General features: G+C 40.6%; 1 protein-coding gene across 11 annotated transcripts in view; it reads left to right on the top strand.

Moving 5' to 3' along the window:
- The window catches only part of LOC117563342 (protein split ends), a 77,409-nt gene that overhangs the window by 42,721 nt on the left and 16,356 nt on the right, over positions 1 to 18,332 (top strand). For 7 of the 11 annotated variants that reach the window (XM_052002875.1, XM_052002874.1, XM_052002881.1 and 4 more), the window contains 3 exons: positions 14,661 to 16,192; positions 16,256 to 17,287; positions 17,358 to 18,172. In XM_052002875.1, coding sequence (XP_051858835.1) covers positions 14,661 to 16,192; positions 16,256 to 17,287; positions 17,358 to 18,172 — 3,379 coding nt within the window. Of the gene's footprint in view, positions 1 to 13,803; positions 14,494 to 14,660; positions 16,193 to 16,255; positions 17,288 to 17,357; positions 18,173 to 18,332 lie in introns of those variants that run through there. The other 4 variants (XM_052002885.1, XM_052002879.1, XM_052002877.1 and 1 more) reach the window with 3 other exon arrangements.

Below are 18,332 nucleotides of genomic sequence, written 5' to 3'. Positions count from 1 at the left end.
ACCACAAAAATACTAAAATATATCTAAATCTATAAGTGGTATATTGATTTACTACTACCCTCTAAATATACCATAGAGTTCAAAATATACCAAATTGGTATATCGATGTAGTATTATATTCTAAATATACCATAGATATATTTTCAGGCAAAGCAACTAAGATCTGATTTGAAAATTATTTTAAGTTATGGAAGATGCTTAGATTAAAATACTTTTATAAATACTTATGCACCTTTTATGCTACAACATTTCTCCGTTGTGATTAGATTTTATTACATATTTTTTGTTCTATACAAAGATAATTTTTCAAGGAAGTGAAATTATTTATATTTTTTATTGCTGTTTATATTTCTTCTACCCATCTCTGTCTCTCATGCTGACCCCTCTCGATTATTTCCTATTATTAAAATATTTATTATTTCTAATAACCTCAATGGAGCTTAACGCTCTCTCGCATTCGTAATCAGTTATCAAATGGAGCTTAATAATAGATTTGTGTGTTGAGTTCAGTGTCACAACGTTTGTTGATCTATAAATACGTTTATTTCCAATCATCAGCCGTAGGCAGCTGGCTTGATCATCGGCTGCTCTTTCAATAAATAATAATAATATTTTGATATGCTAACAAAAAGTTGTTGTCAATAAAACGACAAGTTGTTGTAATGCGATTGCGTTCGCTTTGAAGCCTTGAGGGCAAGCTTAAAGCACAGCTTCTTAATTTTTTTATTTTGTTTAGTGTACTTAAGAGTTATGACTGCGAGTGTGTGAATGAATTGTTGTGAGTATGTGTGTGTGTGGGTGTGTGTGTTGAGCAAATCGTATTGAATTTTGTACGTTCAATTTATTCAAAATGCGCCCACTAACTCGCATCTGTTGGAGTGCGTGAGACTCGATTTGGTTTCCATGTTTCCACGTTGCAAGTTACGGAAAGTTGCAACTGCTGTTGTTGCTGTGGGGTCGACACAAGTGGCGCGCCAAGTGGCAGCTGCTGGCAGGTGGCAGCTGTCGACTCTCTTGGCCCATTTAATGGCAAAACGTTTAAAGTGCAGTCACATCAACGGACTTTACGCAATGTGCGTATGCAAATTGCAGCGTCGTCTCTTTTTCCTCTCTTCCCTTGACGAGCAGCGCAACCTCGACTCTGTTTATTGACTGAGCATATGAGGAAACTAGGCAAGGAAAACAAGCAGCCAACAACTGCATGAATGAATGAATGAATGAGTGAGTGACTGAATGAATGTGAATAATTGACAAGTGCGCAAGCCAAAAAAAAACAAGCAAGAAAGCTACATTCGAGTGTACTCGACTGTGAGATACCCGCTACCCATTTTGAATAAAAACCATATATTTTGCGGTATTTTTGAGAAAAATATACTGAATATACTACAAAAATACTACAAATATACCAAATGGCATATTTGGTATATCGATATAGTACCGCATTCAAAATATACCATAGACGGCACAATATACCAGATTGTCAGCCAAAGCAACAAAGATCCCTAGTTCCACAATTCCACAATTTTCATCTGATCGCAACCAAATTTTCAGAAATCCTAACTACTATAGTTATTATTATATATACCAAAATTCGCAACTCTAGCTTTAAAATTACGCTTGTTAATCGATTTTTTTGATTTGCGGGGTCGGAAGTGAGCAAAAATTTGAAACAAACTTGATATGCGTGCAAACATAACAAATGCTGTCGAAAAAAAATTATACCTCTATCTCTTATAGTCTCTGAGATCCAGTGTTTCATACGGACAGACGGACATGGCTAGATCTTCTCGGCTGTTGATGATGATCAAGAATATATATACTTTATAGGGTCGGAGATGCCTCCTTCTACCTGTTACATGCATTTCCTGTCGGCACAAAGTTATAATACCCTTCTACCCTATGGGTAACGGGTATAAATATTGCTGCTATTTATTTGTTCACACTAGGCGGGCGCCACAACATCGACTTCGACTTCGACAACGTCAAAGACTCAAGACAACTCAACTTGGTGTTGGTGGCAGACAAATGTGTGGGCGTTGACTGCGTCTGGAGCTGTGGGCAGAGAGCTCAGTGCTGAGGTCTCTCTCTTTGCCGGAGCTGTAACACACATACGACGTGTGGTACGCCAAGGAAACAGGGGCAACAACACCGCGACTGACTTATGTAATATGCTATTCACTCTGAACCTAATTAAAATGCTCAGCAACAACAACTAAAACAACTGCTGCAAATAACAGTTGCATTAACAATTTAACAGCAAAACAAGAAATGTGTTGAGTGTGGTTGTGTGTGTGTGTGTGGCTGCATTTGAAAATTGCATTAACCTGAAAATGTCAAGTGTAAACACTGAGAGAAATTTATGCGCAAACAGACTGGCAACTAAAATGCATCAGGGAAATAATATATGAGCAAGAGAATTGTGAAATATAAATGAATATCTAATGAGTTTTGATGACATGCAGTTAATTAGTTCAAAAGAGTGAAAAACATCTTAAAGAAAATTATAATATGGAATGAAATTCTATAAAGTTAATTAGATCAAAAGATTGAAACATCTAAAAGAAACTTATAATAAGGAATGAAATTCTATGTAGAATACAATAATAGGAAGTATGTTTCTGAAATTCAAACTTATAATAAAAAATTAAATTCTATAAAGAATATTTAGATGAATATTTCTTAAATTCAGATTTATAATACATTATAAAATTCTATATAGAATATTTAGGAAAGTATTTCTTAAATTGAAAATATACTTTTCAAAATTGCATTCTAATTTACAAATAGCTAAATTCATTTATTTGATCTTTTTACTGTTATAAAACAAATAAATCCTAAGATTATCTTCAAAATTAAGCTTTACAAACTAAGGAAAGAAATGCTAAGTAGACAATTTAGTAGATAATATAGTAACATTCCATTCAAGTTGCCTACAAAAAGGTAAACTGAGTAAAGTTAATAATAACTGACACCAATAAACAAAGAAATAAAAATATTATAATTGTCTTCAAAATGCGGCTTGCAATCTAAAATCATTTTAATGTAACTACAGAAATTCTAAATAGACAATTTAGTAGATAATTCATAACATTTCCATCAACTTATTTACAAATAGCTAAACTGAGTAAAGTTAATAAAAATTGACTGTGTATTGAAGTGAGAAAAAAACAAGTTTAAAACGAATTCAAATTTGATTTGCAGAAACTAAAAATACAACCATCATAAATTTTTCACATCTTATGCAGAGAGCGCAGTTGTTTATTTGTTGCTCGCTTTATTGCAGTGCACGCTGCATTGGAAATTGATTTGACTAAATGTGGCACTCTGTGGAAATAGATTGCAAGCAAATTCGACTGCAGCGCGGCTAAATGTCAATTTCAATGATGCGCGGCTAATGGACAAGCGAATGGACAGCTGCTATGTAGCTGCCAGTTGCCAGTTGCCAGTTGATCTGCTCAGTTATTTATAGCGGAGCAGAAACACGCAAAAAAAAAAAAAAAAAAAGGGACAACATGCCGTATGCGTGACATTTCGTTTGAAAGTTGCGCATACGACGCGTGTGTTGTATTTGCAACATTCAATTAGCCATAAGAAAATACAAATGAAATGCATGTTTTTTCTTTCGGACACAAGTGCCACGCCCAACCAAATGCAAATGGTGTTCGGCAAATTTGGAAGGGAAATTGCTGCAGGGGACAATTTTCATTTAGCCTGCGGTTTTCGTTGTTGTTTCAGTTGTTGTTGTTGCTGGCGGGAGAGCGCACTTGCCATGTTTTGTGCTGGTGTCGTAAAAATGCATTTGAAACTTTTATGACTGCTGGGGCATTGAGTAATGGCCATAAATACATGCCCAAAAAAATATATATATGTATGTGTATATCCAACAAAATTTCTTCGTGTTTGCTGTATTTTTTTCGCCTGGCCTTTTTATTTATTTATTTATTTTCTTTTTTATTTTTTTGGCAGCTGCCAAGCCTCTGTGTGTGCTCTCTCTGAGAGCTGGGCCAGCGGGTAGGCCACAATGTTGTGGTTAACAGACGCCCATTTTAGCCCATTGCCCATCGCCCATTACCCACTGCCCTCTGGCTGCTTTATGGTTATAATCCGCCTTCGCCTCCCGCCTATTTTGGGAATTTGTGCAATCTTTAGTGGGGTATATATTCATGTTTGAATTTTTGTATACTCCTCTGCTTTTTGGTTACAACTCTTTGCCCATGGAATAATTCATTTCAATAACTTGCATATAAATCATTTGGGGAGGAAATCACTTTACTTTTTGAATAAACAATAGACAAAGTTCTCAAAAGGAAATTGAAAAATTGCAAAAGGGGAAATCTTGTCAAAATTAAATAAACTCTAGAATGTTTTGCAATTGCTTTTATTACTTTGTTAGCAGAAATGAAAAGAACAAAAAGTGGTTTACTTTGTATCCTGCTTTTGCTATTGCTGCAATATCAATATTTACATGAAAGCATAAGAAAGATTTCCACATAAATATTGAATGTATGACTTATTTATGCTAAAAAGATCTTCGATAATTTATTAAGGATTTAAGAAGGAGGCGTTAATTGTTATTTAAAATAACTAAATTGAAGTTGGAAAGAGGAATTTTTAAATAACATATATAAAACTTTATTTTTAATGTAGTAAAATGAAAATTGGAAATGAAAGTGTTTCATATGTGAAACTCTTGCCCATTCAATTTTTGGGCTGCATTTTTTTTTTTGGGATATAGAACTTTTATTAAAAATTTCTGTGTGAAGCTGAAATTTTAATTGAAAGTTTAAAGTTGGAAATAGAAATGGAACTTTATCGTTTATTGAAATTTTTGCTCTTTTGGGCTGCATTTTTTTTGAGAACAAAAACTGTTCTTTGAAATTCTGAAGTTTGAAGCTAAAATTTAAATTGAAAATTTCAAAACAGAATTCTCTATTCCTTTCCTCAAGACTTTTATTTCTTTAGGGGCAACTAAAAATATAGACATTTCTGCTGCTGTTGAATAAGTTCTTCTTGGAATGTGTTACGTCTGCTCTATTCATTACAATTGATGTTATTATTATCGTTGTTGCCATTACAGGCACATGTGAGTGCACATAAGTGGATATGAATTGGGATTGCAAGTGTCCCATTCAATGCAATATCCCAATCTCAATATCCTTTCAAGTTCCTTTCGCCTCGACCCCTTCCACGTAGAATGTAATCAATGTCTTCAGTGTAACATATCGATGCTTATGGATGTTTATCTATGCTCATATATCACATGGCTATCTCGCTCTCGTTCGCTCGCATGCTCTATCTTGCTTTCTCTCTTTCGGAGAGAAAAGTATCTGCAGCGTCCATGGAGAAAGGGGCGTGGCGTGGCGCATCCTTTTGCGTTTCGTTGCGTTGCATTGAAATAAATGGCAAAACGCATTAAAACTTGGGCCATAATCAATCTTCATGTGGAATGCTTCATTGCGCTGCGGTTTTGCCCAAAGGAAGGAAGCAAGGATGAACTAGAGATGGAAGGAGAAGGAGGGAGGCAGAGCAATCTTGCAGCTCAAAATATTGCTCATTAAATTGGAGAAACGAGGGAAGGAGAGAGAGGGAAAGAGGGGAGAAGGAGAGCAGAGCAATGCAAGTGAAATGTTGTTGCCATGCAATTAAATGAGAAACACACATGAATGCATACATATATGTAGAGCTGTGTGTGTGTGTGTTATTATATAAAAGTTGCCGCCGCCGCCTCCTCATCCACGCCCACTTCCCCACATGTGGCTGTGTGCATTTCCCTGGAAAATATCGAACGGAAAATCAATTCTAATTAAATTGTCAACAACGCTGTGCCAAAGCTGATTATGCACCTGTGTTTGCCTCTCTTTCTATCTCTATCTATTTCTCTGTTTCGCTGACTATGTATCTGCTTGTAATTGCATTCCCTGCCTGCCGTCTGTCTGTCTCTCTGTCCGTCCTCCACTTGATTTGCATCGAGTTACGCACAGTTTGCCAGCCAAATTGAATTTCACATTTTAAATGCGGTTAACAAAATTTACAAACTCTGTCTCTCTCTCTCTCTCTCTCCTGCTTACTAAAATCAGCCTGCAATAAATCACTAAATGCTTTTCCTGCCTTTGGCAGGATTAAACGTGCCACGCGGCCATGGCCATCATTTCATTGCGTTACGTTGCGTTCTGCAAATTCAATTTTGCATTTGACATTTGCATTTGCATTTGGAGCGAATTGCTTTCAATGCTCATAATCGGTTCACGTTAAGTCCCCTCCTTTGATATCCTCGCAGCTCATCCTCAGCATTTGCTGTTAGCCATGTCCATTACAGCATATCCAATTAGTCAGCTGGGCCCAGCTTAGTTTAGGTCGAACTAATCCCATTTGCTGTACTCTTAATTAATTCATTTTTGCACGAATAACAACTTTAAGCGAAGCAGTTTATGCAGGGAATATATTACATAACGAATGTGGAATTCTTTAGCGAATTATACTTTATTAAACACAGTTTTTGCTCTTAATCTTTTCTTTGTAATAGAGACTGAGATGAACTTATTAGTAATGGTATAAAATAGGGACATCGATTGAATTTTTTTTCTGTAAACTGAAAGAACTTTGACTATCTTAAATCAATCTATTGAGCATCAGATTTTCCTTGAGATCGTAATTTGAATAGAGAGTGAACTGTATTTATTATCAACAAACATACATACTAATTTTAATATTCAAAGCATTAGTTTAATGCGCTTTCTACGCTTTGAAAGGATTTTAATTGTCTTAAATGTTGTACAATGTAAATTATACTTGAAAGCACATTAAAGCTTCTGAAAGCCGTAAAAGCTCATCCCACATACTTAATTTCAGGCATTGACATTACAGTTTTTGCACTAGAATTTAATTCAATGCTATAAACAATAATAAATAAATACATTTCAAGTGTTATATACGTAAAGCTAATAATCTTATGAAATTAATATGCTAATTTAAGAGCTTTACTTTGTTTTAAAGCTCATGAAAGCTGTTTCATCAATTTGCTTTTCTGAAACGTTATTCGCTTCAATCTAATTGTTGCTTTACTGTGATATCAAAGTTAATCAGTCTATAGAATATTAGTTGGAATTTCTACACAATTAGCCATGCTAATCAACTTTTCTATTTAAAGAGATCAAAGTTCTTTATTAATTAATTTTTCTCTTTCATGACAAACTCGTTAGGCTAAACTTTTCTGCTTTGAATATCTTTAATATTATAAACATTATTCATTAAGCAATGTGCTTTCTACCTTCGCAGTTTCGTTTATCTGTCTGCCACAGATATTTGCAGCAAGTTGAAGTACATTTTTTTAGCCCATTGCAATGCAGACAGGAAGGATATACGAATGAGGAATCTACCACATAATGTCTGTAATCCATTGTTAATGGCCTTCCATTAAATGTAAATGCTGCTCTTTAACTTATATACTTTTGTATATATGCTTGTATGAAATATATATAAAACATATATGCATACATAAAGTGCGTATTTGGGAGTGGTCTTTGTGTCTGTTGTTGTTGTTGTTGTTGTTGTTGTTGCTGCTCTTAATATTTATTTAGCCCAACACACGCTGAAAAGTAGGCAATGAAAATGTTTGCCATTGTCCTCGACTCTTGTTCGTCCATCCATCCAGAACTTTTCTCTCTCTCTCTCTCTCTCTCACTCTCTCTGTGATGCGCTGTGCATCTGTGTATTTTAAAGCCACTCCCAAGTTGCATATGATACATAAAATGTAATGCAGCAACAACAACAATAACAATGAGAGACATGTCAGTGTTATTGTTTTTGTTGTTGTTGTTGTTGTTGTTGCCAAGAGCGCCCCCAAAAGCTTCATTAGATTTTGCACAGAACAAACATTTGCCTGCCCTGTGTGACTACGTGGAGTTCATTTTGCCGGCATTAGCTGCAGGAGAGGAGGAGGAGCAGAAGCAGGAGGTGGAGGGAGGAGCAGAGGAGGCAAATGCTTGCCTTTAGCCGTTGGCTCGAACTGCTTTCATTTTCCATTTCCACGACCTCATTTTAGCTGCTGCTGCGGCAGTTCCTGATGTTGTCCTCTCTCATGGGCCGCAATGTTATTGTTCTCATCGTTGTCGTTGTCTCTAGTGTTGTCGTTGTTGCCGATGTTGTTGTCCCTAGTGTTGTTGTTGCCATTGTTGTTGTTGCTTAGTTGCCTGCACAAATTTTTAGTAATTTTCTGCCGTCTATTTTCGTCGTTTTGCCCGCTGCAATTTATGTAGCATCGTTCATTGTTATTGTTGTCATTGGTATCGTGGTTGTTCTTGTTGTTGTTGTTGCTGTTGTTGCCCCGCGGCTGTGGGTGGCAAATGTTATATACAACAAATACAAGCAAACCACTTAGCTAACTATATACCAACATACCTATATGGTATGTATATGGTCTCGTGTGCGTATACATAATATTACAGCGCATGCGCTTGTTTTTTATTTCGTGCGACGTCAGCTGCGACTGCTACGTCGACAGCGAAGCTGCTGTCAGCGTCACAACAACAGAAAATTGTTTCCTGTCCATGTGCCTGTTCCTGCCCCGCCTCCCTCCGCCCATTTCGTCGCCTCATCGTAGACACAAGTTTCATTCAATAGCGCGACAAAGCCGGGCCCAGGATGAAAGGCAGCTCCTTCTGCTACGCCCAGTCACAGCCCACTTAGTCACACACACACACACACACACATACAGAGAACGCCTCATCTGCTTCCGGTTGCGTCACTTGCCTTCACTTCTTCGCCAGGCAGCGCTGCGTCATTTTTTGTTGTCGTCGTCGTTGTCGTTGTAGCTTCAACTTTTATTCAACTTTGCCCTCTGACTTTGTCATTCCTCCCCCTCCTCCGCGGCCATAGCAGCCCCGCTGTGGCCCATCTGCATACGCAACGCACATCTCCACAGCTTTAATTGAGGTCGCCAGCATTTAAGTTAATAAGAGAGCAGCAACAAGACCCAAAAGAGCTGCTGCAAAAAGCTGGCTGCATTTTATTTTTTTTTTTTGCTGTTGTTCCTAGTTGCTGCAGCGTTGCATTCTTTAGGCCGCCGCCCAGGGCTCGTTGAGCCACCCACTCGACATCGACATCGTCGTCGTTGCAGGTTTTATGTAATTTTTAAAGCCGCTGCCAGCGTCGACAGCAGCAGCAGCAGAAGAAGAAGAAGAAGAAGCAGCAGCAGAGCTTTACATCGAATTTCATTGCTTTAAATGCGCATAATATTATGTAAAATGCAAATTTCAAGTAAAACTCATTTCAATGCTGTCAGTTCTTTGCTGGGCTGAAATTTTATTGTTTATATCAGAAGTTGGCCTAAAAGCCTCGAAACCAGCAGCAAGCACAGATACAGATACAAATACAGATTCAGATAGACAGATAGACAGACAGTTGCTGTCGAAATCAGTGTGAGTATTCATTGCGACTGTAACTGTAAATTTGTTTATGCTTAAAGCAAAGTAATTTGAGTCAGGAAAATCTGTGAAAGGTTGAAAGAAGAACTGAAATTATGGTTAAAATTTGCAAGGAAATGATATTATGATTGGGCATGATTAGTATTGAGAACATTTTCTGAAACATAACTGAAATAGTAGTTATTATTTGCAAAGAGTTTATATTATGTTTTTGGGTACGATTCGCATTGAAAACATTTTCAATATTTGTCTGAAGTATAACCATATTCTATTTCAGTTTACTATGCATTCTGACTTCACATGATTGCATTTGAATGCTTTATCAATATAAATATTAGAGTAGAAAAGGAAATACCATAAAGAGTAAATAGCTAATATCTTAGTTAGTAAATTTCTCGTATTGAGATTTCTATGGTGTAACAACATTTAATTAAGTTATTTGCAGCTAGTAAAATGTTTCGGTTTATGCAAGAGTTATATATGAAACAAAAGAAGATAGCTGTAGATTTGAAATAATATTTAAACTGTCCCTTAATTAAACACTGGAAAAACTAAACATCAAACAGAATAACTGAACGCTTTCAATATTATAAGAGTAACATCTTTTTTAAATACAGTAAGTCAGCAAAACGTTTAAGCAAATATTTGAAAAAGAGTTGAGGGAAATTGTCTTCAATATTTTTAATATAATCAAGGAAGTATATTATTGAAATACCAGGGAAACTAAGAAGAATAGTTGAAAAAAAATCGATGAAAAGAAAGAAACTTGGCTAATATCAAAATGTTTAAGAATATTTCTGAAAATGGATTTCACATGAATTTGGATATTTCTATTATATTATATTCAGAGAATAATATTTTCTAGAATCCTCCCCTTTCCGCTTCTTAAAAATATCTCACACAATTTGCGAAAATACTTGTAACAATGCCTTATCAGATCATTAAAAGATTCTAAGCACGATTGCAGATGATTGATGTGCTGCGATACAGACTGAAATATCTCTAATATCTCTGGCCAAAGAGGGTTTGATTGGTGTGAATGGATGTGAGCTGAGCCTGAGCGCTGCTTATTTATAAGTCTCGTATTTCGTGTTTACGTTACGTTCGTTGCCGTTGCCTGCAATGTCCTGAAGGCGGCTGTCATTCCCGTGTCCTTCAACTTGCCAGAAGCGTTTGCTGTATGTAGCTGCTGTTGCTGTTGTGTTCCCTTTTTTTGCTTGATGTTGATAAATTTCACGCCCCACGGGCTGTGGCAGAGTCCTCAAATTACTTTGACTGCTGCAGTCCGAAGCTCCCGCATTTGATATCCAATGGGGCCGCCGTCGTTGTCGTTGTTGTCGTTGTTACTGTCGCTGCTGTTGTTGTTGTCGTTGTTGTTGCCATTGCCGTCAGCCTCAGCAATGATTGAATGAAAGGCTAAAAGGGATTTCAGGAATTTCAAGTTGCAAAAAAGTTGTACACATATATACACACACCCAAACACACACACACACACACACACACACACACACACACACACACACACACACACACACATGGACAATACTCAGTTATACACAGAAATAACCTCAAACAAGGACGTTCGCTGAGTTGGCAGCAGCAGCAGCCGCAAAACTTTTTAGCCCAGGACCAAGCCTTGTCCTGTGATGTTGTCCTTGCTCTCTCTCTCTCTCTCTCTCTTTCTATGTATTACATAAGAGTGTCCCTCCCCCCTTAAAACCCACACACTCACTCGCTGTCGGGCGTCGCAGTAATGCAATTTACGGCAATGTCCTGAGCTTCATTCCCAACAGCAGGACAGCAGGAGGATGCCGGGAGTTCGTCTCTAGAACTCGGGGATTACTTTGCTCTGCTTCTGCTGCGGCGCAACAAATGTTGCCATTGTGTTGGAGAGCTGCCGCAGCTCTGCTCTGCTCTGTTCTGTGCTCTTCTGCTCTGCTCTGCGGTGCTGTCCTAGCCTCCTCCGACACTGTGCTTTGGCCTGGCCCTGCACTTCCCTAACCGGGCGCACTTTTAGCTGAATTGATTTTTCGCCCGCCTCACTGCGCATGCCGGGCAAGTGGCAGCAGCAGCAGCAGCAAGGGGCAAGCGGCAGTTGCCACAGCCACAGCCTGAGCTCTGTGAATGCAATTGCTTTTGGTATATAGAATATATATCTAGCATATAGCTGAGTATATGGACTCACGTCTGTAACTAACTACATACATGTGTATATGTGAATGGCTATTTACCATGTATAGCTGCCCAACCGCCTGACTATTCTCAGGTTGCCTGCAACACACGCACACACACAAGTAAACACTCTCCCCACCCACTCACACATACACACACTCATATGATGATTTCCAGCAGTTTCTGAAACTGGAAACTGCAGCTTTATCTATCATACATACATTTAAACCATATATATATATATAATACTATATCCCGTGTATGTTATACATGGGCATGTTTTAAGCACCTCCCCCTCTTCGCTCCCATTTTGTTAGTCGTGGCGCGCTTAAAGCGCTTAATGCGGCTTTAAAAATCTTTCGGATGGGGCTTCAATTCATCAAATGTATGTGTGTGTGTGTGTGTGCGAGAGTGCTTATCTGTGCATATGTGTGTGTATGTGTTTGCGGAATACAAATACAAAATTGCATTTGGCGAAACAGTAAGCCAGGATATTTACTTAACTTTAACACAACAAATTGTATTCTCCACACGAAAGACAAAAGCAATTTCACCCAGAAATAATCACTTTAAAAAGGATAAAATATTAATCCCTTGATTATTATAGATGATGGCATTCTCTTTAATCTTTTCATCAAACAACTGTATATTCTCAGAAATTTTGCAGCTGCGATTGAAGTAAGCGTTTTGTTTCAAATAAATTGCAATTAAATTCTAGTTAAAGAAATTTAAAGCAGTTCCATATTTACCAATTTCAAATAAAGCTGAATATCTTTAATATTTTTCAGTATATCAAATGAATTCTATGAAAATATGAATAGTAGATAAAACTCATATATTTTTATAAGTTCTAAACATTTCACTCCTTTTTTAGATCTTAAATAAAACTAATTTATTATATAACATTTGGAACATATTCTAGTGAAATCGACATTAGAACAGACATATTTAATTTGCCTTAAACGATATTATTTTTCAGAAAGATCTTTTCCTTTCCATTTAGTCATTAATTTCAAAAGATTTCTATACCCTTTAGCGTTCAATACTAAATTTGTTCCTAAAAATGCGATTTTTAAATAGAAATAATTGCATGATATTTTCTGCTATTGCACTTTGCTTTACGATGATAAACTATTGTTCGACGTGCTAAATGTATGCGAAGTAGCCTTAGTAAATTGCTCATTTTGTTGACAGCATTTTTCACACGTCGCCTCAGTTGCGTTGTTGCCCTTCAGTTTTAATGACAATTCTATGGGAAATTTCTAATTACATTACGCCATGATTTCCATGTAAATGCACAGTAGCATATGCATGTGTGTGTGTGTGTGAACTGTAAGTGATCGCAGTGATGTCTTCCAGTTGGGTATAAATAAATGCAGCCGCAGCAGATTATCGAACTGTGTCATAAGCCGACTGTGATGCCATTGAACGCTTTCGCTGCAAATCGATCGCTAAGGTCACAAGGGCGGTTCGATACACTCACACACGTACTTATGTAAATGTGTGTGTCATTTTTAATAATACCCACTGTTATTGCTGCTTTATTTTTTTCTGGTGTAGTTAGAAAACGTTTTCCCTTCAAAGGGAAACAATAGAGACAACTTTAGTTAAGGTCGCGCCCGTTTTCCCTTGTGTGAAAATATAGGCCTGTCATTTGGGTGCCTTCCTTCTTTTGCGTCGCAAGTTAATTTATGACAGGGTTGATTTTCATTCAGGTAGACGCAACATCCAATTTTTACCTGGGAAATGCGTCGTTACTTTTTTTTGGTGTTTGGCTGCGTGTGTGAATAGTCGTTTTGTGTCCACCCTAATAATAGCAGTGAGATAAGCGCTGCAATAACATTAACAGTCTGTTGAATTAACAGCGTGCTGTTATTGGTTCTTGTTTAGTTGTGTTTGTTATTTTTATTGCTTCACGTTGATTTTTGTACAATAAAACTTGTATTTAATAGCAGCAGTTTATTTATATGCTTCACGAGTGGCAAATGTCAAGCAAATGTAAGCATAAATATACCAACGTTTACAGAGCTGTTAAGTAGCATGCGACAATGCCTTGACGGTCTGGCAACATTGCTCGCCGATGCTCGTGGTTGGTTATCCGAAGCGGTATATTTGTGCGGCTTTAAATAGTATATTTTGAAATGAGCACTTGCGGTCACCCTGATCACGGCATGAAAGCAGATCACCAAGTAGAAGCGGCGGCAAAACGATTGACGAAAAACTGTAGAAAATCAGAAAAACGAAAACCAAACATATTATATTTTGATGTGTTGCAAAACTAAAATAGTTATTGAAGCAAAGCGAATTTAAAACTAGTGTGTGTGTGTGTAAATAAATAATACGAAACCGGTTTGCCTTTCCTAGCATCAGCAGTCTCTTTTCTTTCGCTCTCCGAAGCAGCAGTCTTCCTCTTCTGTGTTGTACCCGGCACCGGCTCATGTTTATGTGTATGCGTGTGTACGTGTGTGTTTGAGTGTGTCCGCAAAAAAAGAAAAAAAAAACGAATTGAAAAAAAGAGAAAAAAGTTAAAGCACTCGCCAAGTTCTGCCGCGTAAACAGACGACGACGACGTCGGCAGACGTTGAATTTGGCGCCGTTTATTTTTTTCGCCGGTGAAATTTTTCGCTCTCGTGTGCTCAAAAAATCCATAAATAAAAAAAAATAATTATTCCATGGGCTGTCGGCAGATGCAGCAACGATCGTTGCCTCCATGTTAGAAAACAAAAGGCGCCCATTTGGCGCGAGGCTAAAATCGATCCTCAACCGGATGAATTCCTTCTCGAACTCGACTAGCAGCCGCAGCAGTAGCCGAAGTAGAAGCAACAGCAGCAGCAACAACAGTTGCAGCCGCAAATTGACAAGGTTTTCTTCTGTGTAAAAACAAACGTATTATGCGGAGGTGGGTGGGGGCCAATCAATAATCAGAATAATAATAATAACGATAATGATATAACCAACGATACATGTAATCCACAGCATATCGATAACCAAAAACTAACACAAAGTGCTGCCAACTGTTTTGTGGTTTTTGTTGTACTAAATCGAATTGTATTTATTCTATTGCAGGTCTACAGAAGAACCACCGACAAACAGCTTCGAAAGGAACTACTACGATCGCAGCCGTCTAGTTTACCAACAAGCCACCAGCAACGCAGTCGCCGCAGCAGCAGCAGCAACTGTCACCAGCAGCAGTAACAACAATAGCAACAGCAGCGAAAGATCGCGCGCTCGAGATCGCTTGTATAGGAATGGTTCAGCAGCAGCAGCCACAACAGCAGCAGCAGCAGTTGGTGCGTCAGCGACAAGCAGCAACAGCAGCAACACGACGACAACGACGACGACAGCGGCAACAGCATCAGCAGCTGGTGCAGCAGGAGCTGGCGGTGCACTGTCAACAGCAGCGACAACAACGCCACAGCAGCAGCAGCAAGCCTCTCCAGGGCAGCAGCAGCAGCACAACAACAACATTAACCAAAACACACGCGTACCGCAGTCATGGTACGATTCTGCTGCTGCGACGACAGCGCATCTGAAAAGTCCTGGTGGCAGTGGCAATGCCGGCGTCTCAGCAGCTGGCGGCATAATAATGAGCAGCTCACCGATCAATCATCATCCGCATTCGCATCCACATCATCATCACTACAACACATCCGCCTCGTACACAACAGCAACCGCAGCAGTTGCAACATCACCCGCCCACTCGCAATCGCCGCATACGCACACCACGATCGCGGCGGTGGCAGCGGCTGCGGCGGCAGCAGCAGCGGCATCAGCATCCTCAAGCACCACCACAACAACAACCGCCATGCATCGCAGTGTTGCGTATGCGGGCAGTGCTACGGATGAAACATCGTTACGCAAAATCCACCTGCAACACAACAACAATAACAACAACAGTAGTAGTAGCAGCAACAGCAGCAGTAGTAGAAACGTTGCTGGCGTCAGTAAACTGAATAAGCTGCTCAAGTCGGCCACAGGACGCAGTGGCTCCGAGTCGCCGGGTGGCGGCCCAGGAAGCGGTGGCGGAAGTAGTGTTGCACAGGCAGCGGCGGCGGCAGCAGCAGCGACGACGACAAGTACAATCACAAACAATAGTTTTAGTAGTAATAGTTTAAATAATACAATAAACACGGCCACTCCAACGATGCCAATTGCTGCAACAGCAGCAGCAACAGCTTCAAGTGGCAACAACAGCGGAGTAGGAGGAGCAAGTGGTGGCGGAGTTAGCGGAAGCGGCGACATTTTAAATGTGGCCGCCGCCTTGGCAGCAGCAGTCGATAATGGGAATGCGACGCCGCAAATGGTCGGCGGTGGTGGTCGAGCGCCGCGTCATCATTTACATGGCCGGAGCACCACATCGTCGAGTCGCTCGCATTCGCGTTCACCGAGCAGTTACAGCAGCTCGCACAGCTCATCGTCGGCGTCGTCGCACTCATCGTCGCATTCGCACGCGTCCAGCCCGATATCGGGCAATTGTGCTGATGTTGTCGTTGGCGGCGGTGTCGCTGGTGCTGGAGGCAGCAGTGGAGGCGCTGGCGGTGGTGTATCCACCTCATCGCGCAGCTCACGCAGCCTGCAGTCCTGCGTAGCAGTTACCAGTAAGTACCACTTTAACTATTTACTCGCTCATAAGGCAACTAACAATCCCATCTTCTACGTAGGCAACTCTTCAAATCCCAGTGGCAATGTCGGCGGTGGCTGCGGTTCGAGCAGCAGCAGCAGTAGTAGCTCGAGCAGCAGTAGCAGCAGCGGCTGCTTGACCGCTAATCCGGTGGTGCATTCCGAAGATAATCGACCGCTGGCGATACGAGTACGCAACCTGCCCGCACGTTCCTCGGACACATCTCTTAAGGATGGTCTCTTTCACGAGTACAAAAAGCACGGCAAGGTCACGTGGGTGAAGGTCGTGGGTCAGAACTCAGAACGCTATGCGCTCGTCTGTTTTAAGAAACCGGACGATGTGGAAAAAGCGCTCGAGGTCTCACACGACAAACATTTCTTTGGCTGTAAAATCGAAGTGGAACCCTATCAGGGCTACGATGTCGAGGACAATGAGTTTCGGCCATATGAAGCTGAGCTCGATGAATACCATCCGAAATCGACGCGTACGCTCTTCATTGGCAACCTGGAGAAGGACATTACGGCCAGTGAGCTGCGCGTCCACTTTGAGAGCTTTGGCGAGATCATTGAGATCGACATCAAGAAGCAAGGACTCAACGCGTATGCCTTTTGTCAGTATTCCGATATTGTGTCCGTGGTGAAGGCCATGCGTAAAATGGATGGCGAACATTTGGGCAGCAATCGGATTAAGCTTGGCTTTGGCAAATCAATGCCCACGAATTGCGTCTGGATTGATGGCGTTGGCGAAAAGGTATCCGAATCATTTCTGCAATCGCAGTTCACACGCTTCGGCACAGTGACCAAAGTGAGCATCGATCGTAGTCGCCAGTTGGCACTGGTGTTGTACGATCAGGTGCAGAATGCGCAGGCTGCGGTCAAGGATATGCGTGGCACGATCATGCGTGGTCGCAAGCTGCAAGTGGACTTTGCCTCGCGCGAATGCCAGGATGCGTTCTATGACAAGCAGGAGAAGCAACAGCAGCAGCAGCAACAACAGCAGCAGCAACAACAGCCCCAACAACAGCAGCCGCAACAGCAACAACAACCACAGACGGCGCAGCAACCAAATGCGGGTATGTATAAAGCTTACTTGAGTTGCTAAGAGAAAAGTGTCTTATTCATATCAATTATGTTTCTTTGCAGGCAACTCCTCAACGTCATCAACATCCGCGTCACGCTTTAATCGCTATGAATCGTCACAGTCACGTTCGCGCGCCTCTTCCTTTAGCCGGCATCAGAACTCCAATGATGGCTGCTCACCCGGCAGCAGCACACCAGGGAGTAGCAGCGGAGCTGGCAGTACTACTGGCAACAACAACGGCAACAGTGGCACACCCGTCAACAACAGCAGCGGCAGCAGCTCGTCCAGCAACGCGATGCCCGCGCCAAGCATTGCCTCGGCAATTGTGAGCAACAGTGGATCGACGTCGACAACGCTGCCATCGGTGGTGGGACAGAGTTCGATGCCTATGTCGCCGGCTGCAATGGTGCAGGCAAGGATGCGTATGGCGCGCAATGCACGACACACCATCGACTTTGACTTTAACGATGTGGGTCGACGTTTTCGCAACTTTGACGAGTACTCGGGCAACAACAGCAGCAGTGGTGGCAACAATAGCAACAACAGTCAGGCACAGGACGATGATGCTGGCAGTATGGGGTTGCGTTCCGATTCACCAGTGATAGCACGTCTAGGACCGGCCGTTAATTGCAGCAACAGCAACAGTGAAACGCTCGAGGTGACGCTGAACAACAGCGGAAATGGTAGCAGCAGCAACAGTCGGCGACGTTGTGGTAAGACATCTGTAGATTTGCGCCATCATGTGCACAATCAACGTTTCCAATTGCCAGAACAACAACTCGAGGAATGCCCGTCCAGTGGTGATGAGGGCGTGGTCAGTCCGCGCAAACGCATCAAAATGGATTACCATCATCATCATCATTCCAACGCTAGTGCGGTAAGTGCACCGAATTTTATTAATTGGGCAAATTAAGTTAGAAAGTTGAATTCTCTTTTATATTGTTTTCAAAAGATAATCGATAAAGGAAATCAATCCTATTGCTTGTCGGATCTCTTAATAAACTTGACCTCAACTCATGGCTTCCCCATTATTTTTT

This window comes from Drosophila albomicans, chromosome 2L, assembly GCF_009650485.2.
Source record: "Drosophila albomicans strain 15112-1751.03 chromosome 2L, ASM965048v2, whole genome shotgun sequence".
NCBI classification, from domain to species: Eukaryota; Metazoa; Arthropoda; class Insecta; order Diptera; family Drosophilidae; genus Drosophila; species Drosophila albomicans.
The sequence above is the reverse complement of the archived record's forward strand: the minus strand, read 5'-3'. Positions and strand labels throughout refer to the sequence as shown.